General features: G+C 30.7%; 1 protein-coding gene across 1 annotated transcript; it reads left to right on the forward strand.

Annotated features, from left to right (window-relative positions):
- The first annotated feature begins 1667 nt into the window (after positions 1-1667).
- Positions 1668-26861, forward strand: LOC127702943 (von Willebrand factor D and EGF domain-containing protein-like). Its single transcript, XM_052207263.1, has 14 exons — positions 1668-1877; positions 4220-4306; positions 5694-6083; positions 6850-6999; positions 8244-8456; positions 10307-10518; positions 11381-11732; positions 14990-15136; positions 16916-17099; positions 18281-18465; positions 18955-19206; positions 20782-20827; positions 22449-22575; positions 24280-26861. Exons 4-14 carry the CDS (start codon positions 6877-6879, stop codon positions 24443-24445), a joined length of 2007 nt encoding a protein of 668 aa, XP_052063223.1. The 5' UTR covers positions 1668-1877; positions 4220-4306; positions 5694-6083; positions 6850-6876; the 3' UTR covers positions 24446-26861.
- The last annotated feature ends 629 nt before the right edge of the window (positions 26862-27490 follow it).

Consider the following 27490-nt stretch of genomic DNA (forward strand, 5'->3'; position numbering starts at 1 on the left):
AGTATAGACCATCATTGCTGTTTACAGTTTATATGTTGTATGATTACTGCGCCATTATTTTTAATTCAGTAAAGTCATGTGAAATAATGTTTAATGTTTTTTCTTCTTTTATTTTGAATTCTAACAGACTTGATGAATGTTTTAAGAAAATAATGTTAATATCAAATGCATCATAATGGCATTTTTGGACCCAATAGTTTCATGGCTGGAACGATTTGATCTTATAGGCTATAATTAAAAGTCGTATTTCACATTTTGAGTTTCGAATTTTTATGGAGCGTATAATGCCTTCTATTCTTGTATTTAGTTTTCATGATGATCTCTCTTAAAAATGGCCCGGATGTTCATGACATTTTTACATAGAAAAGTTTATAAAACGAATATTGGTTAAAATTTTCCTTCATAGTTTATTAGTAGCATATAGAAGGTTATATTCAATTATGACAAATATTTACTTACATTTATGCAATACCTTTATTCAACGTGCAAGGCAATGAGGTTATATGATTGGCAATTAGAATAGCATGATATGTTTTCTACGCCACCTATGACAGTAGGGGTATTATGAAGCTAAGGGTACATCTATTCAAAACTTAGTTCAAATATTTAAAATGATATGAACTGTTTAAAATGTAAGACACATTAGAGCATGGACTTGTTATAGTGTGAATGGATAATGTTTTCCAATCGACAGATTTTTTTCAGAAAAAAGAAATGTTTATAAATCGTATCGAATTGTCGGTGTTTCTCTATTTTATTCTCATAGCTATTATAAAAATAATTGTCCATGTTTATTTTTACTCATACGCAAGAGTACAAACGTGGTTTATAAGCACAATAGATAACATCTACTTTTAAATCATCGCTGATAAAAAGGAAATGTAACAGCAACAGAAAATAAAAAAAAATCGTCTTTTTCCTTCTTTTAAATAGCGACTAACATAAGTCTTTGTAATTAAAGTACTTTTCGATTGAATTATCTATATATCCGTGAAGTTTTGGATGAATGATCATTTGAATAGTTTGTTTTCATTTTCATTTTTAGTTTTGGAGTAGTTGCATTCACTATGCAGAATCAATTACTAGTCATGCTTTAATTTTGTTCGGAAATGTTTACTTATGCTGGAAAACATACGTCTGCTCATTAATATATTTCTTGATAGAAACCTTTACCATCAATTGCAAATTAAAATGCATTTGATAGGATGCTTAACAATATTGCTATTGCTATTATAAGCTTATTGGGGTGCTTGGTAACTTGATGATACTTATCATTATATAAAAAACTTATTTTTTAACCAATATATAAAACATTCTATGTGAAGTATGTGTGAAATTGTTATAGTTTAGGTAGATAAATCACAATGTGTTTTCAATAAACATTCGCTGTTTTCAATAGAACAAATATTATATTGCACATTAATGTTGTTAACAGTAAAATACTATTTAAAAAAATATATTCTCAAATCATTTCGCTTTTTTTTTTACATTATGTTAAAATAACAGTTTGTATGATTTCTGAAAATCTAGATACATGATGAATTTTACTGAATGAAATATTTTCACTTGTAACATTTTATATTCATAGTTGCTTCAATTTAAATATAGGTACCGGATTTCCTACGGAAGAAGTGGTCCCACGAGTGATATCAAGTTTGGATATTGGATCATTTGATAAAAAAAATCCACAAAATGGTCCGAGTCTTATTGTAGTATTTCAGTGTATCTTTGATGAAGTATCAACGTATGTGTATGATGTTAGCTGGTATATTAATGACCATTTTGTCAAAGAATACCAAAACAAAGTGTACAATGAAATAAGAAAGACGGACCTTCGTCCAGAAGACTGGGTTGGAAGACATCGTATGAATACGATTGTAAGAAAACTAATCGAAATATAGAAATATAAAATAAAAATAGATGGTTTGGGAAAAAAACCTCAAATTATGTGCCCACTTTCTTTTCTTATTTAATCTAACTGTTCAAGCTGATATTCATTCACTTCACTTTGTCAGTTCAGTTGTTGTTTTATTTGTTGTCATTTGTATAGCTGTAGGTTTTACTTTCTTCGTGTCTAATGAAGAACATCATTACAGTTTGTGTTATCATAAATTGAATAATTCAGTCACAATAAATAATAGTCCAATGACTAATGGAAATAGCATGATTTGGAGATGTCATAGTATGAGAGATATTTAAAACCCCATATGTTTGTATCTTATAAATCCACTTCTATCTAGTTTAAACCAGTATAAATTGATTTCTTGATTGGTGTTTTTTGCCACTTTCAGCACTATTGGCTATTTCGTGGCAGTCAGTTTTCAATGGTGGTGCCGATATTCCTTCATCTATACTTCACATTGTCTGTTTAGTTGTCTTTATACTTGTTATCATTTGTATAGCTCTGGGGTTTTCTTTCTTCATGTCTAATGATGAATATCATCAGAGTTTGTGTTATCACACATACGATTAGTTCTGTCACAATAAACAATAGTACAAAGACTAACGGAAATTTACTTTTGTTGTAGATGCAGTATGAAAAATAGTTAAAACTCGGTATTTTTGTATCTTAAACCCAATTCTATCTAGTTTAATTATCAAGTTGTTTCTTTAAAAAACAGCAGTAAACCAATATTGATTGTTTTTTAACGGCACGTTCAGCACTAGTAGCTCTTTCGTGTCTGTCTGCTTTATTGGTCGATAAAGCTGAAGTGCTCAGGGAACCAGTATTGAACCTTACATTTACATTTTTGACTTGAAATGAAATTATTTAATTGTAGATAAGTATTTGAAGCTTCTTATTGCCTTTTAACTAATTGTTTGTGTTGTTAAACCTTATACAGTTCAATTATGACAATTGATTTAATTTTTTCTATTATATCTTAAGGTAAATTAATTGACATTCAAGGTATACGGTAACCCGTTTCAATTTGCGTTCAGTCTTTCACTATATTCATACAGGTGTTAAAGTAAAACAACTTTTAAGGATGTTCGCCACTCATTTTCAAAATAACAAGCCTTTTAAAAGACTGTTATAAACTGATAGTATATAAATAAAGTAAATAAAAAAGCAGAAAAAAATGAAGGGTCCGTGTGCTTGTTTTCGAGATATAAGCCATTGAAAATTTGGCGGGAAATAATTCTCTCTAGATTTTTCATACATTTAACATTGGCACCCTTTTTCTTTCAAAAACGATGAAAAAATAACAAGGATTTTATAAGATTTTCAAATATGGCATTTCAAACTATATGTAATCAAATAATGGATACAAAAGTAGGGGTTAGCGGGCAAAATATTTAATGGCACAGCATGGATAAAACCAGAGGATTCCGAATATCTGGCAAAAATTCAAAAACAAGAAGAGCGAACATCCTTAACATCAAAATTTATTGTGGAAAACATGATAAAAGTGAATTGCGGGTTAAACGTGATTGAGATAGGTTATGTCGTCTTTTCAGTCTAGATCCGATCAACACCGATTGATAAGAAAAAAAAACAAATAACGTTTGCTGTGAATTTCAGAAATACACATTCAAGCATGAATACGTAATTTTAGTGCAAAACAAAGGATGTATAACATCGACAAATATCTTATTACACAAATTGCTCGTATTTGAATACATGTATCTCCTTGTGTATACACAATTAATTTGACTTTTTTAAAAGTGAGTATTTAACCTTATCATATTTCTTCCAGTAGAAAGAAAACTAATCATCAAATATGGGACAATTATGAAAACTAATTGAATATTTCTGCAGTGCTGTAAAAATAAATGAAGTATCGAATGATGTATGGTTTGTCTACTTAAGAATTGGTATATTACTATTTCAAGATAGAAACTTACGTTTAAAGGCTGGGTTCATATTTTCCATGTTTTCTATATTTATACGTTTCATTGGTGCATTGACTACTAATTAAAATTAGGACATATTCTTGAGCTCAATTAGGGAAAGTGTGATCAATAAAAGCAATAACTTTAATGTATTTGCATGGCTTTGACACTTTTCACTATTTATAAGCAAAATCGTGTGACCGATGATGCATGCATTACAAATAATACCTACCATGACCTTAAATCAAATACTCGCCCCGTTTAGAGTTCATCCGATTCCCATTGTTGTAACTCCTATGTTTGTCTGCTTGTGCCAACACAGCCGTTATGAAAAAAACTCATTTATTAAGTAATCAATTATAAATTATGGTGTGTATCGTGGTAGGTGAAGTGATCTGTTAGACTTCGGAACGCAACTGGCACAATACCGGGCTTTTATCAGGACAGCGACTGGTTTAAAGCAGGTGTCTATGTAAGTATCAAAGTATATTATAGTAAATGAAGTTAGGTAAGTAAACAAAGTAAATAATAAATAAAAATTAAAAATTAAAAATAACATTTCAATTACATTGTGTCATACTGCGCTTTAGCAAATAAATGAAAGCAACACGTTCTAAAATTTAATGCGTCCGAAGTGCTTTTCTAGATTTTCCTTCATCAGGAACTCTCAAAGCCGAATATTTGAAACCCAATGATGTATAAAAACCGAAACAAATAAAGCGCTATATGACCAAAAGGACCTAAAAAATAGCCAAATACATCTAAGGTCAACTTTGCCTGAGGGAGTTGAAACCTCAGTTTCTTTATAATTTTCAAAATTTATGAACGGACAATTTTAGAAATGTTCGTAATAAATCATTTCAGTACCGTAGTACTGACTACTGGGCTGATGATACCCTCGGGGACTAATAGTTCAGTACTAAATGTCAATGGTGCTCAATTATTAATTCAGTTTATTTCCTTGTCAAATCTTAACGTATATATTTACTTCTGGTCTTTTCGTGTGACAAATGGTCAAACGGATGTTAAAAAATTGAATTGTGTTTTAAAAGAGGTCGTGTGCGTCTAAAATATAACCTCAGTGGAAATTCATTTCCTAAGATAATTGTTTTCAGAGATTTTATATAAAGCTAATACGTTTTAATAATCCATCACAATTATAACTCTAGCATTTGATATTTCATTGAAATAGACAATCTAAATAAAAAAGAGGTATTTTTCAACATTCAGATGTTAAGCGATTAAATGTCATGTTTTGTACAATGCTTAATTTCTGATTGCTACCAAACAAGTAGTTGTTTATTTTTTTTTCTGTTCTACGAAGATGCTGTTTTGTTGACGAATACTAACATCTCTTTTTATTCAATCCGTGTAGAAATTCAAATTAAATGTATTTTAGTTTCATATTATATTCTTGACATTAATGTTTTGTACAGAATGTACCGAAAATATGGGAAACTAAATCTTAAGATACCAAACATTCTAACAAAACATTGTGTGATTAATATCAATATAACAAATGGAAATTTATCTACTTTAATTTCCTTTTTATATACAAAAAGGAAAATAATGATATTCGTCAGAGATACAGCAATCTAATGACTAAAATAACCAAGAGACAAAAGATAGTGTTCTTTAACAGATTGATGTCTTCCAATACATGTCAATTTTCAATCGTCCCAGATCTATACATATAAAGTGAAATATATGAAAAGAATTTAATTCCCCCAAAAAGGTTGTTAACTATAAGTCTAGCTGTTTATCTCGCTATTAGTGTTTGTGTATAGTTTCAAATTCTAATGAAAAACAGAATATTAGAAATTGTTTTAGATGACATACAAACATAATTTCTGTTTCAGCCTGAAAACTTTCAATATCAAGTCATTGAAAGTGAAAGTACTTTGATTTCCTATAACGTTACAGTACCTATGGGATGTTTTAGTGCTTATAATCAAAATCACTGTCAACATCTCCTTTATATTACCCTGCCTAAGTACCAGGAGACACCAGCGACATGTTCGTCAAGTAATATTTTACAACAGGATATTGTTTTTAACGGTTTCGAATTTTGCAGCTTATCAATTCCATCATCAACTCACGGACAGAAGATTCAGTTTAATGTTACAGGATACATTGATGGACAGTACAACGGAGATAGAAAACGCACCACTTAAATAAGCGTCACGTCACGTCCAAGTACAGCTGATCGATCTGGTGTTTGGGATGATATTTCAATTCCGATTATAGAGGTGAATAATTCTCGTTTGGATTGTTTTACATTTATCGTTTTGGAGCCTTTTATAGCTTAGTATGGGGTTTGCTCCTTGCTAAAGGCTGTACGGGGACCTGTCGTTATTAACTTCTATGTCAAATGTTCTCTGGTGAAGATTTGTCTCATTGGCACTCATACCACGTCTTCTTATATTTATCACTACATCGGGAAGTGTTCAAATTTCTCAAATGAAAACATTTCAGTTATGATTTCATGATTCTTAAAAAAGGAGAACAACATTTTATGAATTTGTCGCGTCCGGATAGTTGTAGCAATGAAGTCCATATTGATGGCAATATCTCAATGTATGACTTCATGAGAGTAAAGAAAACATAAAAGTCTAACAAATCTCTCACGTTTACACCAGTTAGAAAAAAATGTTGTTTTTTGACAATATTAAGATTTATATAATTATATATTATACTTTGAAGAAAAATTGGCATTAAATACTTTTTTTATACCTTTTAGCATGACAGCCCGATCAGAGAAAATACATACATGAGATTATATTCCTCACTTTCCATATTAAGTACCAAAGCATATTGAACATGTCTCAGTCGAACAAACAATTACTATATTTTCCTGGGAAAGTCAAATAACTTTATACAGAAATATGTTTTACATTGCAACATTTTCGCAAAGCTCTAATGTTCTTTCGTTTTTCTACTTTAGTTGTCTAAGAAAAAGTTAAAATTTAATAAAAGTAGTGTAAAACTCATTGTTTCCTGTTACTTTTGTTACAGGTTTTGGTGTCTGATGCCGATGAAAAAATGAAAGGTCGTCATTGTCAAGTTTACAACGATCCACATTTCTATACTGCAGATAGGAAATATTATAATTATTATGGGGCAGGAGAGCACATACTCTATCAGAACACAAAATATCCTTATCAGGTGATTTAGATATTACAAATCGAGTGTTTCATATAAACGATAATCACACTGTATTCTTGAAACATCCAATAAATACACTTTTTCACAACCTTAAAATATTTTTTTTTTAAATTTCACAAGTCCTCACACAATGTTTATCTCCTCAGTAAAAATAGATAGGCTAAGATTACCTGTCAAAAACGTTGGAGGTTTAATCCACCATTTTCGTCGGAAAATGTATGTATAAAGGCGGGAATATTGTTGTTGTTTTTGACTTGTTCCGTTGATTGATAGCGCTTGATTTGTCAGTTTTTATGGACTACCCCTTTTTGCCTTGGAGTTCGGTATTTTTGTTAAACTTTTCTTCAAACAGGTTGCTAACCTATAAAAGCAGGAATTCTGGAAAAAACGTAACTAAGATTCTTCATTTTCTAAACAGTTTATAGAAAACCAACCAATGTCTGCCTTATTGTACGAAATGTGCATAATTGTCGATTCAGTCAGTATATTGATCTTCAAACGTGGTTAATCTTGCTTTACCCGTCTATAACCGTCAAAACCAAAACTATATTTTTTTTTTTTAAACTTTCGTACTAAAAAAAATTATTTGTAATCGGCATACTATATCTCCAGTATACGAATTCAAGCAGAGATTGGATCATTTGTTCATATTTTGCACAATGATACCATTTGAGCGCAACTCCGCTGAGACCATTTGCCTGACAGTTTTCATTCTTGGTTGATTTGAAAGTCATCATACGTAGTTCAACATGTACCCTTATTTTGATTAGTCAATAGTCATAGAAAAAATAGGAATTTGACCTTTTCATTATTAAGGTAACACAATACTTTGTAAAGGTAAATAATTCTCAGATCATTTGCTCGTAGACTTCTTAATAGATACGGTTGTGTGTCAGGATGTGTAGTTGAGCCTGCTTTATCGTCATTTTAAGTCATTCAACATTAATAATATCTGCTTGAGTTATGATATTGTAACTCTCATCGGCCTACATTCCTAATTATATATTGTATCGTCAATCTGGATCATTATTTTACAAATTGAACTTGTTTGTTTATTTTTGTCCGCTTGTAAACCAGTTGTGGCTCTCAACATTTTTCATCTGTAAACTTGTATGTTGATCACGTCACCAATACTAGTAAGAAAACTAAATTCTCCAAGTTTTTCATAAAAATTAAACAAATATATGTCTTTGTATTATAAATGTTTTATAGAGATTCAACAAATATATTTCATCTTATTAAAGGTAAATGCAGTGTTCACAAGATGTTGGAGGGCATCATGCAACTGTGGAATAGCTATTCAAAGTGGCAAGTCCTTACTGGTAGTAAGAACATGTGCAACAGTATCAAGAACAAAGTTTGTGCGTGGTTTGTCAACACCTTATATAGCTAAAAGAGTATGCGATGATCGTAGTATATCTATTGACAATAGTCAGGATTCAGGAAAAAAATTTGTTGTAAGTACTGTTTAGTCAGGTTCATTTTGATTATAAAGTATTGATACTTTTTGTTTTACAATATTTCTAATTATATCGCTCAAACGAAGGTTACGACACCCTCAGGCAAAGTTGGCCTTAGATGGATTTGGCTCTTTGTTTTAGGTATTTTTGTCATATAGCTCTTCAACTGTTTCGGTACTTATACATCCCTCGGATTTCAAATGTTTGGCTTTGAGCGTTCCTGATGAAGGTAAATCCAGAAAAAGCGTTTCGGACGCATGAAATTATTAAACGTGTTGTTTTCAATTTTTTACGACAGTTGTTGTGTCTGTTCTGTTTCTAATTATTGTAAAGTGGCCAAAATCGAAAGTTGAGAAACCCTTGTCCTTCATCTGCATCCTTAACTTCTTTACATTTCTAGTCTCTTTTAAAACATGTTTGATTATAATCTCGGAGGCGTTTTGACATTTATTGTTGATGAAAAGGGCCAGGAGGTTTAATGCGCCATTAAACTTTAAGCATCTTATCGGACGCCCACTGTTTATATTGTTTTGCATTGTAGCAATGTCATTTGATGTAAAATTTCTAAAATAACAAAAAAGGATAATTATTTATTCAGTAAACAAAATGGTGTCTTTAAAAATGAAAATTTCAACAATGGACACTCTCCAAAAGTGTGGACTAGTGTCTTTTTATTTTTATATAGAATATGATTCATGACAAAAATCTCTTTTTTGTTGATCTTGTATTGGTGATAATGTTTCTGTTTACAGTTTCTGTTCTCATGAGGTTGCCAAAACCACAAAAGGTTAAAACAAATCGTCATTTAAGAGCGATCTCGCCTATAAAGAGTCAACAATAGATTTCAGCAAAATTTGACTCAGTTGTATATCTTGTTTTCTTAATCATGTTTGATTTTTAAAGTGCCTTTCTAACTTTTATCATTTTCAACATAATAGGCAAAGACACAAAAAGGTCATTTAATAACGATCTCTCCTATAAAGTGTCTACCAATGATTTCAGCAAAATTTGACTCAGGTTTAGATGTTGTTTTGGTGATCATATTTGCGTTTATCTATTATCTATCTATTATGGTTTTCTAAATAATAGGAGGGATGGGCAAAATCGTCGTCAAAGAGCAATAAGTCCAATAAGAAGGTGACTGACGATTTCTGTCATTACACTTTTTCGTTGATCTTATCTTACTGATAATTTTTGCTGATTTAAACTTTTATCTATATATAATATCTTTAAAATATAGGCCGAAAAGTTAAAAAGAAAATGGTAAAAATCTTCAATAAAGGGTAGTAAATGCAATAAGGAGTCAGCTGACGATTTCGATTTTTATGTATATCTTGACTTGTTTATCATTTTACATGTTTAAGTATCTACATATCCATTATAGTTTTTAAGATAATAGATATAAACACAAAACAAAATATTCATCCTTAAAGAGCAGTAACTCTAATAAGAAGTAAGGGGATGATTTCGATCCTGTTGACCATTTTTTTAACCTTGTCTAGTAGATCATTTTCTACTTTTTAAGTTGCTATCTTTACATTATAGTTTTTAAGATATAAGGCAACGCAAAAAATTGGCACAAATCGTTATTAAAGATCAATAACTCGAAGGACACTATTTTTTCGGAGTACTAATCTTCTCTATCACCCTCTCAGCTATCTGTTATTGATATTATGTCTGCTTTGATATTTGGCAGAAGCCTCGCCGAATATTTTTTTTTCATGGATCGGCAATGTTCCTGTAAAATATGTATACCCATGCTACTCTATGTCGGACGCATAATATTTCAACAGTTTTTCTAAATTCCTAGTTACTATAAGATAACTTGATATGTATTTGTTTTTAAGGTAACTCTCCCAATTGGCACAGAAATAACATTTAGAGTAAATGGTAGATATATAGACTATATTTACATTAAACCGTCCGTTTTAGACCTTGGCTGTGCAGAGGGTCTCTGTGGATATGTCAGCAGTGAAAATAAAAATACAGATGACGATTTTCTCAGTAGGGGAGAAACAATCGCCATTACAGATTCACAACAATTTGCAAAATCATGGATGTAAGTAAAATAAGGTAGCATAAATTAACATTTCGTTTATTATGACAACGGAACACAACATTAAAATATGGAAGTTGTATAATGCTGTTTTAGTAGCTGTACTTTTTTCCCGAATCAAGTATTGACAATGAATTGGCGTGTATTTAATTCCTCTGTTTTTCAAAACAATATATTAACACATAAATAAAGGTATTTACTTGAGGAAAGTGAGATAGTGAGAAAGTTTAGTCCATACCATTGGTAGTATTTTACTAAAAAATAATTATTATTGAACATCAAAACAGTCGATTATTTGATAGTGGTGTTGTCCGTAATGAAGGTGTACTAATGTATTTGCTTTTTTCACTATTTGGTTTGCCCTTTTTCCTTAATTGGGTTAAAGTACGGTTAAATATGTTAAACAGACCATTTGAATTTAACAGGAGCAGTGAATGGGTGAGGCCACATTTTTGTCCGAAAGTCCTAAAAAGAGTTCTCAAAATCGTTTAAAAGTAAATTTATTCTTTTCAAAACCCATCCACTGTTTGAAATATATATTTTGTTGCTAGATTCATTTTGGTTTAAATGATATTAAACAATTAAAAGGTAACTGCATTAAATAATTACTCATTTCATAATTGCCTCTGCAGTAAAGAAACATAAGTATAATTGTACAGTTTTCAGTACTAGTATCTTGATGTCATGAATATTTCGCCAGGAATTACACTTGAGTATGAATACACAAAAACAAGAAATGAGAGACCCTGAATTTTCTCTGTAGACCGCTTTGCCTAGATTGTCACTAAGAATTACCCCAATAATCTTTTCAAGTTCAACAATTTTAGCGATCAGATGCTGATAGATGTTTTCGTATATTTTGTAGGGTTACTGATACAAGGGAATCGCTCTTTGTAGAAAACCCAACAATAATAGAAGAATCGAATAATTCGCCTTCATTTTGCCAATGTGCATCACAGGGTGCTACGGAAGGAGACATAACAAACAAATACCGCCTGCACTGTAATCTTACGCAGCCAATGGAACCATGTTACGATGTTGAAAGTAATCTATCATTTAAAAGCAAATGTACAGATGGAACCCGTAAAAAAAGATCCATAGATGAAATTGGTTTTAATGAAAGGGGTAAAAGAAGTATAGATGATACAGATGATGTTATAGAATTCCCGCCATTTGAAATCTTGTCCGATGTTTATGACGATTCGTTTGTTGCTGAGGTATGTTTAAACTAATATGCATCCATATATATATTGAACGTATGTCTTTTTCTTAGTTGAGTTTTGTATATTACAGTACTCCGTTTAAAACTAGGGATTTGGTCAGTGAAGTCAGGCTTAGACAGATAACTTATGATATACCCATTGGTTTCTTTTTTTTTTTTTCTTTGGGGGAGCTTTTCGTGTTTTCAAATGTATAAGCAATGGATGCTTTATCATGTTCAAAAATAGGGGGTAAATTAAAATTTAATGTTGTTGTAAAAAAATGGATAGTTCAATCTTTATGTCATTATTAGGGACCAGCCATTGTTTATTTCCGAGAAGGTAAAATGTTTTGAATTTCACGAAAAAATTTAATGACCCCTTTTCCATTTCTGCGAAACATGTGTGACCCTCTGAAAGTGTAAGTTTACTTGTCATGAGGGTAAAGCTATATTTATTAGAGGGTGTTAACGGTGCAAAATGTTAAAAATGGGACAACTACTTTTCTCAAGCTTATTAGTTGTAGGATATCGAGTTTTTTTACATTTCTTATTTCACGGACAAGGATTTTTTTAATAAATGTCAAACAAGAATAAAATTATGTTATTATTAAAGAAAGTAAATAAATTACCAGTCCTGATTTTATCTGTTACAGCAATAATAAGAAAATTATAGGGCAATAATCCATTTCATAAACATCTATATGGGTATCTGTCATCATAAAAAATGGAGTTTTTAGGTGCGAAAAGTAAATAAAATATATCAGGTGAGTAAAACAGTAAAAATGTTTATCAGTCAAGTACCTTCAATTGAGAAAATCCATTTTTTATAGTTGGTCATACTATACCGATAATGTTTAATATCGAATATGAAAGTAATGTAAGGACAAAATTGAAAGTTATTTGGTCACATATTACTATAATTTGGTCTTTAAAGGTGTGAAAAGTAAATGAAAAATACAAGATGAGTAAAAAAGTCCAGATCTGATTCAAAGAAGTTACTTCAGATGAGAAATTCCCATTTTTATACTAGGTTCCCTCATACTGATAATGATTCAAGCCATTAGATAAGAATAATGTATGAACAGAACTGAAATTGTATGGGCAACTATTACTACTATTAGGTCTTGTAAGCTAGGAAAAGTAAAAATGAAATATATAAGGAGAGTAAAACAATTAAAATTTTTAAAGTTACTTCAGAGGAGGATTTACAATTTTCATATAAAAATAAGAAGATATGGTATAATTGCCAATGAGACAACTCTCCACAAGAGACCAAATGACACAGAAATTAACAACTATAGGTCACCATATGACCTTCAACAATGAATAAAACCCATACCGCATAGTCAGCTATAGAAGGCCCCGAAATGACAAATGTAATTTAATTCAAACGAGAAAACTAACAGCCTAATTTATGTACAAAATGATGAACGAAAAACAAATATGATACACAGAAACAAACGACAACCACTGAATTACGGGCTCCTGACTTGGGACAGGCACATACATAATGTGGCTGGGTTGAGCATGTTAGCAGGCGCCAACCCCCTCCCCCAAAGCCCCTAACCTGGGACAGTGGTGTAACAGAACAATTATAAAAATCAGTTGAAAAAGGCTTACTCATCAGATGGATACAAACAGAAATACATATAACAAAAACACAGAGTGAACAAGGCAGAGTACTTATTCGTCCCCAAAACAAAAAGAAACTAAGTACAGATCTAAGAGTACTCGTAGTTACTGACAGCTAGTTCATAGTTGGTTCTCCTATACCGATAATAATTCGAACCTAATACTGGAATAATGTAAGGGCATAACTGAAATATTATGGGAAACTATTATTACAATTTGGTTTTTTATTGTGCAAAAGGTTAATGAATTATATAAGGTGAGTAAAATGACGAAGGTCATGTTCGAAGAGGCTACCTCAGAAGACAAACTCAGTAGTTATAGTTGGTTATCGCTCAATATTTTCTTTTCTTTATTTTTTTTTCTTATAATTTTTTTTTTAAATCATGACCCCTCCCTTCTGCTTACAAAAAGAAATTTCTGACCCCATCTTTGTCAGGTTTTAAATTTTTTTCTGACCCCCTCTTTTTTGTCGGCCCTTTCCTGAAGATAAATAACGACAGGTCCCTGAAGTTTCTAAATTCAAAAGATTGACATATTCAAAAACAGAAAGAACAAACAAATATGTTAAAAAAAGTATTTTAATAAAAATACCTTATACATTTGGTGCATCCAAAACGCCTTTCTTGATGGCTCAGAATTAGAGGCAAATGATGTAAAAATACATAAACTGCTTAATGACCAAAAAGGACCAAAGACAATTACTAAAACCATGTAAGGTCTAACCATGTTAATGTATTTTGATGGTTTAAGATATAAGGTTTCAATATTAATGTTATTGGTTATATCATAAGTCTTTTTCGATCAGTTCATTTTGTAATAACGTAAACAAAAATAGTTATATCAATCAATAAACGAACATAAAAAGAATCATCTTTGTATGTAAAAGTTTTGAAATTTTATATCAGTGTAACTTTTAAAAATTAAACGTGGTCATATCAGATCGTAAAATGTTTTAGATTTGACTCTCAAACACTAACCATTTCAAACGTATTTTTGAATATGCCTTTGGACTTCCAAATCTCGTATCAGACCATTGTGTCACGATACCTAAAGAATATTCCGCCTTAAGCAGAGTCTATTTGTAAAAAACACAAATGCATTTATCTAACAAAAATTCCACCTCTCAAGAAGATATTTCAGCTTTTACAGTCAATTTCAATTACAGTTTTTGAAGATTTACCGTTCGCGAAAAATGATTGAAACGATATATGAGCTATAAGTCAATAAGATAGGCAACCCGAAAGCATTCTTTTGAAATACGTTCTTTTCAATTTTAAAATATACAAAATAAACCAAAAATTTAGGCCAAAATCCTCATATATTCAAATTATACAGATTTTCGAAATGACAAACCAGATAGAATTCCAATTACAAATCACACGTATCGGTTTGAGAGATGCATATTCTATTAAGCATTCTCTATAGATTAAATATTGGCAAACAAAAATCATCACAGATGCACGGTTTGTTATTTGGTACGCCGGACCTTTGTTTCGTCTACATAACACTCGTCAGTTGGAAAACAAATCAAAATACGAAATTAAAGAGCATTAGAATAAAATTTCGAAATATTGAGGTAAATACTGCTAAGACAATTGGATATGTCTATAGTATTTCTTTTAAGATTCTTATGTTTTACAGACCCCGGAATGGCACAACGGATGGAATGAAGACCAAGCAGAAGCTACATGCAGGGAATATTTCGATAGAAACTTCCCAATGGATGTGAGAGTAGCCTCTTGGATATCTATTGAAGATTACATTAATTCCTCTATTGAAGATATAAAGGTAATTCTACTTTTTTCATTTGCATAAAAAAATATGTACTTTGATATGTGATGTTACAAAATACAACTTGACTCATAGCATGCTAAAATAGGATTGTGTTTTTATTCTTTTACACCCAAATAATTCATTGCTGATTTGATAGTAATTGCGCATAAATAACATAAAATAATATGTTATTGTAATACATACATGTATCTCATATATATTTTGTTCATTATTTTTTGTCTAAATATAATTAAAAAAATGGACTCTAAATTGATATGCATCGTCCAAGTTCTACTTGTCATCATTTTCTCAAAGAAAATATTTTTATAAGGGAACGGGATTTACATCTGTTTCAATATATTTCTGAAATCCAAACAATAAAACTACGCTAGGTAGGCTCGTACCATAATCATTTCATACTACTGTTATTTCGTACCATGAATTTATCATAACGTACCATATATGCCAACTAATGTATACCACATAGTACCATATGTCTTGTAAGTCTTTGAAACTTAGATGTTACCAGATCAAATTTTTGAAAATAGTTACGGAAATAAATCATCGTTTTAAAGGTTTATATTCAATGTATTACTGGTACATTCATTTGTTAGAAAATGCAGTTCCATGTCATGAATATGCATTTAATGCCACTAGACGTTAAACATGCATACATAATCATCATTATCATCATTTTAACTGTATTTGTGTATTAAAAAGTGGGTTAAGTTGCCATAACTTGATAATAATTTTCAACAAGTGATACTTACAATTATAGGTTGACGGATAAACTAAACAGGTAAAAAAGCACAGTAATTGATTTTGTCCTGTATCTTATCAAATATTGAATATATAGCTTGCAAGCATGTTAGAAAGCTATAAGCTTATATATTTTGGTGAAAAGGTGACAAATGCATTTTTCAAACCATGAATTATTCTATTTCGAATGCATAAGCTTATTGCAAATAATAGCAATCCTCGGTTATGTATTCCTATGAAACTCTGTTTAATTATTAAAACTAATTTACATTGATTGTTTTAGATATGAATATATACCATTGTGTATTATGGGATGAATTCGTTATATTTTCGTCGTGTTGTAAACAGTGAAAGAAACAAATGATTGCCTAAACTCCAGTGGAATTTAATGTCGTTTTAAAGATATTTTATTAATTAAATATTGTTATCAAGTAAATACTCTTTTGCATTTAGTATTAATCCATTAAAGAAGGAGGTTCAAGAATAGGAAAAAAAATATAAATCTTACACCATTAAACCAGGTTTTATAATCTGCAAACTTCAAAGCAGAAATGCACTTGAGCTAACACAATGATGTTAATGACATGAGATACTTGTCAAAATTTATATGTTTGATGCAAAATAACCTTTTGCCCAGAATTTGGTTATATTTGACAAAAGAGTAGTTATGTAATACATTTATCAAGGGTCACAAAGTTGCCTTACAATACCTTTTTTCAAAATAATTGAGGGAGTTTTAAGCATTCAAAACAATGGCTTATATTTTCTTGCTTTCTTCGTGTAACAGTGATTAATAATGAGTAATTCGTAATTGATAAAACTTATATTATGAAAAATATCATTTTCTTGGAATCAAATCAGTAGTTATATAAATTTCACTATTATTGGAAGTATTCGGGGAAATCAATACAGCATATCTCCTTACCAGAAAACCTTCAACTTAAATTGTCTTATCACGAATGACTTATATCATGTGACCGATCATATATCATGTATATTTCTCAATGTTATGTCTTTGTAATTCCATTTTATCAGATAACTGGTGACACGGCTTTCTTAGCTATTACTTTGTCTGTAATGCAAACTGCAGCAAAGGCTGAATTAGTCAGAAATCAGTCACTTATTGAAGAAAAGACAGATGATAGAACAACTTTATTAGAACAACTTACAAGTCACCTTTGTCTGAACAACTGTAATTCAAACGGACAATGCAAGAACGGTAAGCGTGAAATAAAGTATATGTATAAATGTGAGGTATTTTTAATTATCAGCGTAGGGCCAGAAATAAACTGTGGTTTCGGGGAAAAGAGGGCTTCAATCAAAACAAGGTTTAGTTCGCTTTGCTAGACGGGACATGTGAACTTGGTCCTTGCTAACCTAGAACAATGACAGCCGTGAAATCAAAAATTACATTTGAGGTCACTGAAAATAATTGTTTATTATCGTCAAATAAAAATGCCCTTAATTTCATGGTTTATTCACTGTTTATGTCTACCAAAATAACGCGATGACTTCTTGTAGAGGTTTTTGTACCTTAAAAACAATTTTTGACAATTTTGTTTCCGTGTTTTGTTTTGCCACTGTTTTGAAAAAAGTAAAACAACAAAAATACCGAACTCCAAGGAAAATTCAAAACGGAAAGTCCCTTAACAATTGGCAAAATCAAAAGCTCAAACACATCAAACGAATGGAAAACAACTGAAATTTATAATAGCAAATGAGAAATTATATAAAGCAAAAATTATTAGTAAACCAAGACTACCACTTTTGCAAATAAGACAAACATTATCGCAATAGTTTATCTTATCTTTATAGATTGAAGTCATTTGCATTCATTACGATTTTTATCAATTTCTGGATTTCCATGGCAATTATCTTGAACACTACAAAAAAAGTGTAAAAAGATAAAAGTACAAATTAGTCAACGATTGAGCACTGCTTTACGTGATATTTGAAAGGGAACAAACAACAACAGTAAACTTTTTATGAACTATGCATTTGTAGTCACAGAAATGTTCTCTGTTTCCAATAATTTTAGTAATCTTTATATATCAATTTGAACGCGGAGTTAAACGATACAAAACTACATTTTGTTTAAAACTTGTGTTATAATTTGGGAAAAGAATTGAAAGGTAAAATGTTTAGTGTTTACCTCAAAAGGGACATAATGAAATTGAATTATAGCGTAATGAATATTTGCTCTTTCATCATGTTCATGTTTTGATAATACATATCAAAATTGGAAGAAAAACAAATCGACGTAAGATTTCATATGTATCATATTTTCTAAGAAAAAATGGCAAATCATATCTGATATATAATTTTAACTTGCCATTATTTATGCAAAAAAGTGTCACACAGAAAAAAAACATGTGCTTTCCTACTTTATACAACTTTCAGGCTCTTGTATTTGTAATGAACTGTTTGGTGACGACGATTGTTCAAAGCCAAGGTCAACTCCACCCTCAAATGTTAGTTTGCCTGACAGTGGCTTGTGTGATGTTAGGAAAAGGGCATGTAAGAAGACTTACGTATATGGATATTTTCTTCCTCCTGATGTATATTGCAAAACTCGACATTTTGAGGTAACTTTATTATATAAATAAATAGTGAAATGTTTCTATATATACAAACTCTTAGTCTTTCGGATCTAAACAAAGAACATATCATTATAGTGTATATAAAAATTGGTGATATGCTTTACTTTTGATCAATTGCTGCATTTTAAATAGATTTAAAGCTGGATCACATACATAGCTTACTTAAATATATGTTTATGAAGTTAGCGAACTTCCTTTAGATAATGCATAAATTACCAGTTTAAAACCGTCCATATGATTAACATCTAGAAATTATATTTTTATCTAAACAAAGGAACAAAATGTAACTGAAATAAGAGTTCGATACTCCTACATTATTTTTTTTTCTAATTTAAATGCACCTGTTTTGAATTCTCCTGCAAATCAAAATTATGAATATAAATTTACAAATCATATCAAATGTCGAATGAATAGTTTTAAAATATTTTCAATTAGTTGTTTCCTTTTGTATATATGTATATATATATTTGTCAGATTTTTGGAAACACAAGATCCTACACCGGAACATCTACTACCAAAGCAACTATAGTACATTCTTATATGGTGGCGTGTGAATTACCATATGTGCGACAAAAGAGGTCAACAACTAGCGGAATTGTCTTTGCTGAAGGGTATGAAATTAGTGTTTCCAATGATGGTTCTAGTTTCGGTGAGGACGTTACCATTCTGGTATATGACGAGGAATGTTTTTCCTGTGAAACAGTTAATGTGACATGTACTGCTCTTGTAAGTTCTTTATTTTGTTTGAAATGTTAAAGAAAAATTATAGACATCTTGCAACATTTGATTCGTATCTGTCTTAAACTGAGTTAACACTAAAAGAACAAAAATAATTTGGTCTTATCACGCTAGGTTCATTAGTTATGTTACCATTGACGTGTTTATCTTATCAACATATGTTAAAGGAGTCACATATGGAGCAGGATCTGCTAACCGTTCCGAAGCTTCTAAGATCACCCCGGTTGTTTTTTGGAGTGGTTCGTGTTGGTCAGTCTTTGGTGTTCAATGTTATGTTCTGTGTATTTTTGTTTGTCTTGTCGTCGTTTTTCGGTTTTAGCAATGGTTTTGTTAGTTTGTTTTCGACTTATGAGTTTGAATATCCCTTTGGAATCTTTCACATTCCTTTTAAATGTTATGATAATAAACGAAATGAAAAGATGTTAACTGAATTTTTTCAAGTAAGCCTGTCTTGTCATCTTTTAATTAAGCCATTATAGGATTTTCAGTTTTGCCTCTGATATCATGATAATCTGAAAAAAAACTTATCTAATCAGCTTAATTCATTAATTATTGGCTGCAAATCATTTTTGCGGGATACGCAAGATGGTATCTGTAATTATCAGATGATTAATTTCTGAAATTTGATTGTGAAATTGACAGTCTTTAGTTTTCTATGTTGTGTTTTGTGTACTATTGTTTGTCTGTTGGTCATTTTCTTTTTTAGCCATTGCGTTGTCAGTTTATTTTCGACTTATGAATTTGAATGTCAATTTGGTATCTTTCGCCTCTCTTTGACTTACGTGAAAAAGTGTGTGGGGTTAGAGATTCCTATCAGACATCCAAAACTCATAAGTCGAAGACAAACTGACAACGCCATAGAAATAAAGAAAAGTAAAGGAGAAAACAGACAAAGTTCACAAAACAGCTAAAGACTGATCAACACGTTCAAATGTTATATCAAGTAAAACGATATTAGTACTGCCCAATATTAGTCCAGTGGTTAACTTTCGTAGTAATCTCAATGTGCTTTATTGTGTTTTCAGTCTTCTTGACGACTAGAATAAGAACTTTTTTCTCAATAAGAAAAGGACTAGGATGATTGTCTGTTTTTCACATTTTGTAAAAAATAATAACCACTCAACACTGCTAGTCTAAGATCAAACCAAAGAGTTCCTCTGCCAGATCAGATTACAACCTTAGGATATAACAATTCTAAATTTCATTGATGTGTCTTAGACCAATTTATGAGTTATATTTTTTTCGCGGTATTATATTTGAGACACCAGAATAGTCACTTGAATCCTATTCTATATCGTGATGTTTAAAGTTCGTGTGATTCCCTCGTTATTTTTCTCTTTGTTTGTTTAAACAAAATGGATTAAAGAGTTTTCAGCATCAGTTAACTATTTTTGCTTTTTATCAAAATGTACAAAATATGTTATAAATTCTATAAATATATTTGAGTACAAAATGTGTGGTTGAAATTGTTGCATTATGTTTTATAAAGTATTCTTTGTTTTAAAAGACTGTAGTCAACATATGAGTTTGTGTAAAGTAACGAAGCATTTAATTTTTTTTAAGGACACATGTCCTTCGATAACAGGAACAAATGAACAGTCAGCATCAGGTATGTATATGTAAAATATGGAAAGTATTACCTATGTAAACATGATAGGAAACTCTGTCCCGGATACACTTTTACATTTCAATGTTCCGTGAACCGCGAACCGCGAAATATGGATAACAAATCGATGCAGCATAATGAGCATGTGAATAACGTTTCAAATTAATGTGATTAAAAGTTGAATTTGATATGAGACACAAAGAACGAAATTTTATCATGCCACTTTAATACTTTCTGTGGCGAGGCATAAAAAAAAATATTTAAGAATCCGTCTGTTTTATAAAGTACATAATAAAACCCAACCTCACATTTATATAAGCCGCGATATGGAAATATCTCAATTAAGATATTTATCCTTTTGATCAATATAATGACTCTGATTTTATGTCGAATAAAAGACAAAGACGTAATGTAACGTTGACTAAAATAAGATATTTTGACTAAGTGATAATGATTTAAATCCAGCGTATTTCCAGGTAAGATTTTACATGTGACATAATATTTTACAAAACAACTATAAAACCTATACCCGAAAACGTAAGGAAGACCATCGGACGTATTAACATGTATTAGTTAAGAGAAATAACATATATCTGAATTATTTATTACGTTTCCCCTTTAAAAATCCTTTCGTTTCGTTTTTTTTTAATAAAATCATATAATTTAGCATTACAGACTCGTTTTAATTAAATATGTAAAAAAAAGAAAAAACTAACAATTTAACTCACGAAATCCCGAGAAATCTTACGAATAATGATTTTAATTTCAATCATACTTGTTGGTAATAAGATATACATCTATTCGATTGATTGATAGTTGTTGATGCTTAACGCCACTTCAGCACTATATGCTGTATAGTGGTGGTCAGTTTTGATCGGCGGAGGAAGTTGAAATGCCCGGAGAGAACAACCTATTTTTTGCAGAAAAACTGACAATCCTAGTCAATAAAGATTGATTTCCAGAAGACTGGAGAGAATATAACTTTATATTACAATGTATCAAATAAAGTTAGATGTGCGTAACGGTTTTGAAAAGGGAACAAATAATGATATATAAATGGTTGACTTTATGTGATGTTTTTGTCGTTATAATTATATTCAGTTTTCTTCTTCGATTAAGTTTCTGTTACGACAAAAATGTAATGATATTTTTTTCTCTATTGTTAAATGTATTGCTATGACCCAAATATGACCCAAATATGCCAAATATGCCACTCCCATAAGAAAACCCAGGGATCCAATATATTCAAGAGGGGGAAAGTCCATAATCTATTTAATGCTTCAGTCAATCTGAAATGTAAAAACTTACCTTCAAGTTTTACTGAACTTTTGGACGAAGAACGACAATAAACTTTCGGCTATAAGAAAAGAACAAACTTGTAACACACAATGGCTAAAGATTAATTGACAATTTTACGTAAAACCCAAGTATACTTAGTATATTAAAAGCTATTTCTTTACATGAAAAATTTATATTTTGCAAGCTTGTTGATAAAAAAATCGGCGTTTTAAATGCAAGAAATATATAACAAAAAGCACTTTTCATAAAATGATTTGCAGAATTCTCTATACCTGAGAAATCAATGCTTAAGAAATTGATTTCAACGTGATATCTTTTTTTTTAGAAAAAGAACGAAGAGAGGAAAAAGATGAAAACAACGTTGCATTAGCTATTGGTGTTGTAGCTGGACTATTCATTCTTGGAGTGTTGATAGGAGTCATGATTTACAAATTCAAATATAGAGATATCGGGTAAAGAAAGAATATTTCTATTTTATATTTTTTTTTCATGCTTGCTGATGAGTTCATTTGATGTCCTGTAAGCATAATTAAGCTTTACGACAACGTATAAGATATATATCTGATATGTTAGCGACTAAAATCATGCGGCGAAATAAAATATTTTATGTTTTTGGCACTAGGTTGTCCTGTTGTGTACCATACTCGGGTTCGGAAGTCAAAATGTTAACGTTGTTCTTATATGTACAAGTATTAATATAATTTTTATTTATTCGTGAACAACTATTGTATGTTTGATAAGAGGCAAGACTGCTGTTAGTTGTATAAGAAGAAGATATATTTGTCTGCTACTTTTAGTTAATAAGATATGTACAAATTTTCTGGACATTGTTTTACAACATGGCAGCCTCCATCAACATAGTAAAGCGCAATTTCAAAAAATTTTAACAACTTACAATTCTTTCAAAACTATATTGATTTTAAAGGCCCCGCAACAAAGTTGTGGAGCCATATAGTTTTAACCTTATTCGTCATTCAGTCATTCCTTCATTCAGCCATTCTGTAATTCTGTCATTCCTTAACGAAAAATTCTACGACTTTTTTCTAAACGCCTTCGTATGTACCAAGTCAGGAATATGACAGTTGTTTTCCATTCGTTTGATTTTTCCATTTGATAAGGGACTTTCCGATTTGAATTTTCCTTGGAGTTCGGTATTTTTGTTACTTTACCTTTTTTCACATATTGAGCTGATTTTTAGTATGTGAGTCTATTATGCTGAGTTATAGATCGAATTTACTTTAAGTTCCGCTCCGCTGCTTTATGTCGAAATTACAGGCTTTAGACTATGAAAATTGCACGAAGTAGTAGTTAAACGGACTTTTTTTCTAAATGCTTTCATACATTGAGCTGATTTTTAGTATGTGAGTCTACTGTGATGAGTTACAGATCGAGTTTACGTTTGGTTCCGCTCCGCTGATTTTTGTCGAAACAACAGCTTTGAACTTTGAACATTTTGTGAAAATAACAGTTCAACGGAATTTTTTTCTAAACGCCTTCACACATTGAGCTGATTTTTAGTATGTGAATCTACTATGATGAGTAACAGGTTGAGGTTAGGTCTGGTTCCGCTCCACTGATTTGTTTAACAGTTAGAGTTTAGAAATACAGGTTTGCGAACTCTTCAATTTTTGAATATTGTTGTTGGTATTGCTCGCTCTGAAATGAAATGATATCATTAAAAAAACATCTTTTTAAGCGTGAAATAGTTGTATTTTTAACGTACAAAATTTCAAAAAATTTTCTATTTGAATCGAAATAATTCTATCATGCCAGGGTTAATGCAGCCAGCGTACAGCAGAGGGATTTACCGACTGAATTATTCGGATTGATTTTCCTAATTGAAATCTCGGATTTAACATGTATGCCCATTCTAATCCGACGTGGTGGCTTATATACACTCTGTACAGCCATCGGATACCCCTTGCGTGAAGTTGTACCCCTAAGAGTAATATTTGATAAATTTCTATATCCCGCGGTACTTTACTTTAGGGAGAAAGTTTAGGGAGGGCAACACAATAGAAAGCTATGTTTTTCCTTTTTTCGGATGTCTTTGATAAGGATTTTAGGCCTAATATTCAAAATGTCTTGGATCCAAAAGAAAATGACCAAAAGAAAAATTGCGCATAAGTATTAATATTTTGGTTTTTTTTTTTTAGGAACAGACAAATTAACACATTTGGGCAAGAAGAGTCAGATCGAATGCCATCTCCCTGTTTTAATAAGGAACATTCAACAGTATCGACGTCAGCATTCGAATTCATTGAGGGTGAAAGAAGAACCCCAGACAAGTTATTTCTGGTTGAAACAGATACTATTTCGTAATTTAGAACTTTGTTAATTCGTGTACCCGTGTAAATTTTATAGTTATATATTTCATGATCATATGGGTTAACACATGTATATTCATATAATTAATAACGATAAAATCACGACTTTATAAGTTATATGTATAAATTATTAAAAAGTCATGATCATTGCATCGTTAGTTAGTATGACAGTACCGTACTTCAATTGTGTATTTTTAGATTTAATAACCACCACTGCGGTATGTTAAAAAAATCTCATACTAATATTATGTATTTTGATATCATTGTTTCATATCTCAAATATTTCTTTAAATTATGGGTTTCTTTAGATAGTTGAAAGCTTTTATTTTATAGATTTTTGTTTATTTTGCGTATTTATCCGTGTTATCACACTGTGTAACGAATTTATCTTACCGACTATTTTAACATGTGGCATTTAGACTAGTGACTAATCAAAGTGATCCAGTCCTCAATATAAAAGAACATCCTGCCATTGGTCTATACAAAAAACAAATGCCAACAATAACAACTTGTTAGCTTTTAATGTGTTTGTTGTATTTATTTTAATCATCAATTTCTTAATCTGTTGTCCGGGGGAACGTTTCAGATTTTTCCTCAACGTCGTGTTGTTTTCATAAAGGGATGTAACACCACTACTAATCGTGTATTAATAAAAACCACTCCTACTAATCCCATACTAAATATACACGGTCTCCACGCGGTCGCTTTTAATCAATGATATGTGTTTTAAAGGGTTGTAACACCACTACTAACCGTGTATTAAAATAAACCACGCCTACTAACTCCATACTAAATATACACGGTCTACACGCAGTCACTTTTAACCATGTACAAACTGAAACTTTTGATTAAAGGTGTCCAAAAAGGCAGGACTGATTACCATTTTGATTTCAAGCATGTTTAACAAAAGGTTTTGGAAAATTAGGTAAAACATTTAGACACTATCATAAATGCGTTCCATTTTTTCATAAAAAATACTGCGTTTGACGTTTGCCATGTTTGTGTTATCAAGATTCCCATAACTAAAGTACGATTCCATTATTGCAACCTATATTTCTAAATGTATCTTAGAACTCTGTGGAAAAATATGTTGAAGGCGATAATAAATTAAAGAATAAACTTCTCTTTATTTATATAGTGTTGTTCTATGTGAATTATCTACGCCTTCAACGCTTAATTAACTGCGAATGACTTGAAAGCGTAGTTCTGCAAAACCTTTATCAGGTACTTGTTCTTTAGAGATCAACAGACTAAGACGCAAACTACTTAACACGCTAAATCGTTCAGATAATTAGTAAAAACTAAACATTAAAGTATGCCATATTACTTACAACTAAAACCGCTTTTGCTTTTCAAATATTTACATTAATTTTGATATTAACAATGGAAAAATTTTGAAAACGCTCTAAATCATTTTTTTATTTGTTCCAATACATGCCTTTCTTAAATTAAAATATTGAAATGGCTTCCTCGTTTTGTATAAATAATTAAAATATATACATAAAAGATATAATGTAGTTTTGTACTAAAACATTTTATTGTATAGCTATTAGTTAGTTGTTGAACTGTGCCCTAGAAAAATCATTGACACGACAAACAACTTATTCTGTTCACAACTATTTTAATCTTGCTTAATATTTATTATAAATTAACTATCTATGATTCGATTTAATCATATCGTGTTTTAACTATCTGTTATCCCATTACATTATATTTTGTTTTATTGTTCACGTAACTGTGATATTTGTTTGTATATTGATGAGTTATTGCACTGATATTGTCGCGAGTAGTATAGAATAATGCACGAGCTTGTGAATGCAATATTATTTTCTGCTCGGGACAATATTCCTCAATGTAAGAGAAATAACCCTGTTATACTATAGTAACAAATATTCCATGAAAATGGATGATACTTCGTCTAATTTCAATTAACATTCAAGATTCAAGACATGACACAGAGTTTTTAAAAATGCTATCTGGTGTGTTTACATTATCTACTGTAGCAAGTCGTAAAAAGGTTATAAACGTGTGGCACAACAAGACGAATTAACGATGTTGCGATATATATATATGGAAAAAGTAGTATTACATTTTCTCGGCTTTAGGTTGGCCTTTTGTGTACCCAAGGCAGGTGCAGGAAGTCAACTTAGGAGCATTGTGACTTGATGTAAGGATATAATATATTTTGTTTATTCGTGAATAACTGTAGTGTGTATATTTACAATATAAACTTTGAAACCCATTGAAATATTTTCTTGAGAATTATTCGAAGAGACTTCCATATTTCACAAATTTGATGTAAAATGACGGTGGACATGTATACCACCAACAAGCTCCGTTGGAAGATGGTCGTGATACTATATGATTTCAATTTCTAAAACAGAATAATAAAGTACTAATACCACACATAACTGTTTTGTCCAAGTTTTTATTATAAGAAGTAGTAAATTTAGAATTTGTTAGTAGTGTCGCACATGGAAGAATAAATACTACCGTTTTCCCTATTGCCGACAGTTGAATCTAATCATAGTATATCTATTATCTAATTTAAGAACATAAATTTCCCATTTGATGTATTTATAAAAGCCATTTCCGGGACAGTCATGAAATTCCGGCACTAGAGTGTCACTGATACTGGTGCTCTCATATTTTGTAATGAAGTTTTGTTTACTCAGGTTTGAATAAAGTTATAAATATTGTAAATCAAATTTTTCTAGGAATTGTAACAATGCAGATCTTTACAAATTGTTTGTTTGAACACGGCGTGGTGTACACTGTTATCTCTCACTTATGGTCTTATGGGAAATTGCAAGGTTTATATTTACATAAGTGCAAACTTAAAAAATTGTTTTGACTAAAACATGTTAAACAAAACTAAATAATTTTCAATTTCTACATTCTATATTGAATCTTGGAAGGGTTTGTTTTGCGCAGTATCTAATTTATTTTGAAGTGTTTTGTATTTTTTACCTTTTTTCTTTTTTTCTATATTTTTCGCCTTTTTTCATATTTACATGAACGTACCTGATACATAATGCAT

The sequence above is a fragment of the Mytilus californianus genome, unplaced genomic scaffold (assembly GCF_021869535.1).
Source record: "Mytilus californianus isolate M0D057914Y unplaced genomic scaffold, xbMytCali1.0.p SCAF_5, whole genome shotgun sequence".
NCBI lineage: Eukaryota > Metazoa > Mollusca > Bivalvia > Mytilida > Mytilidae > Mytilus > Mytilus californianus.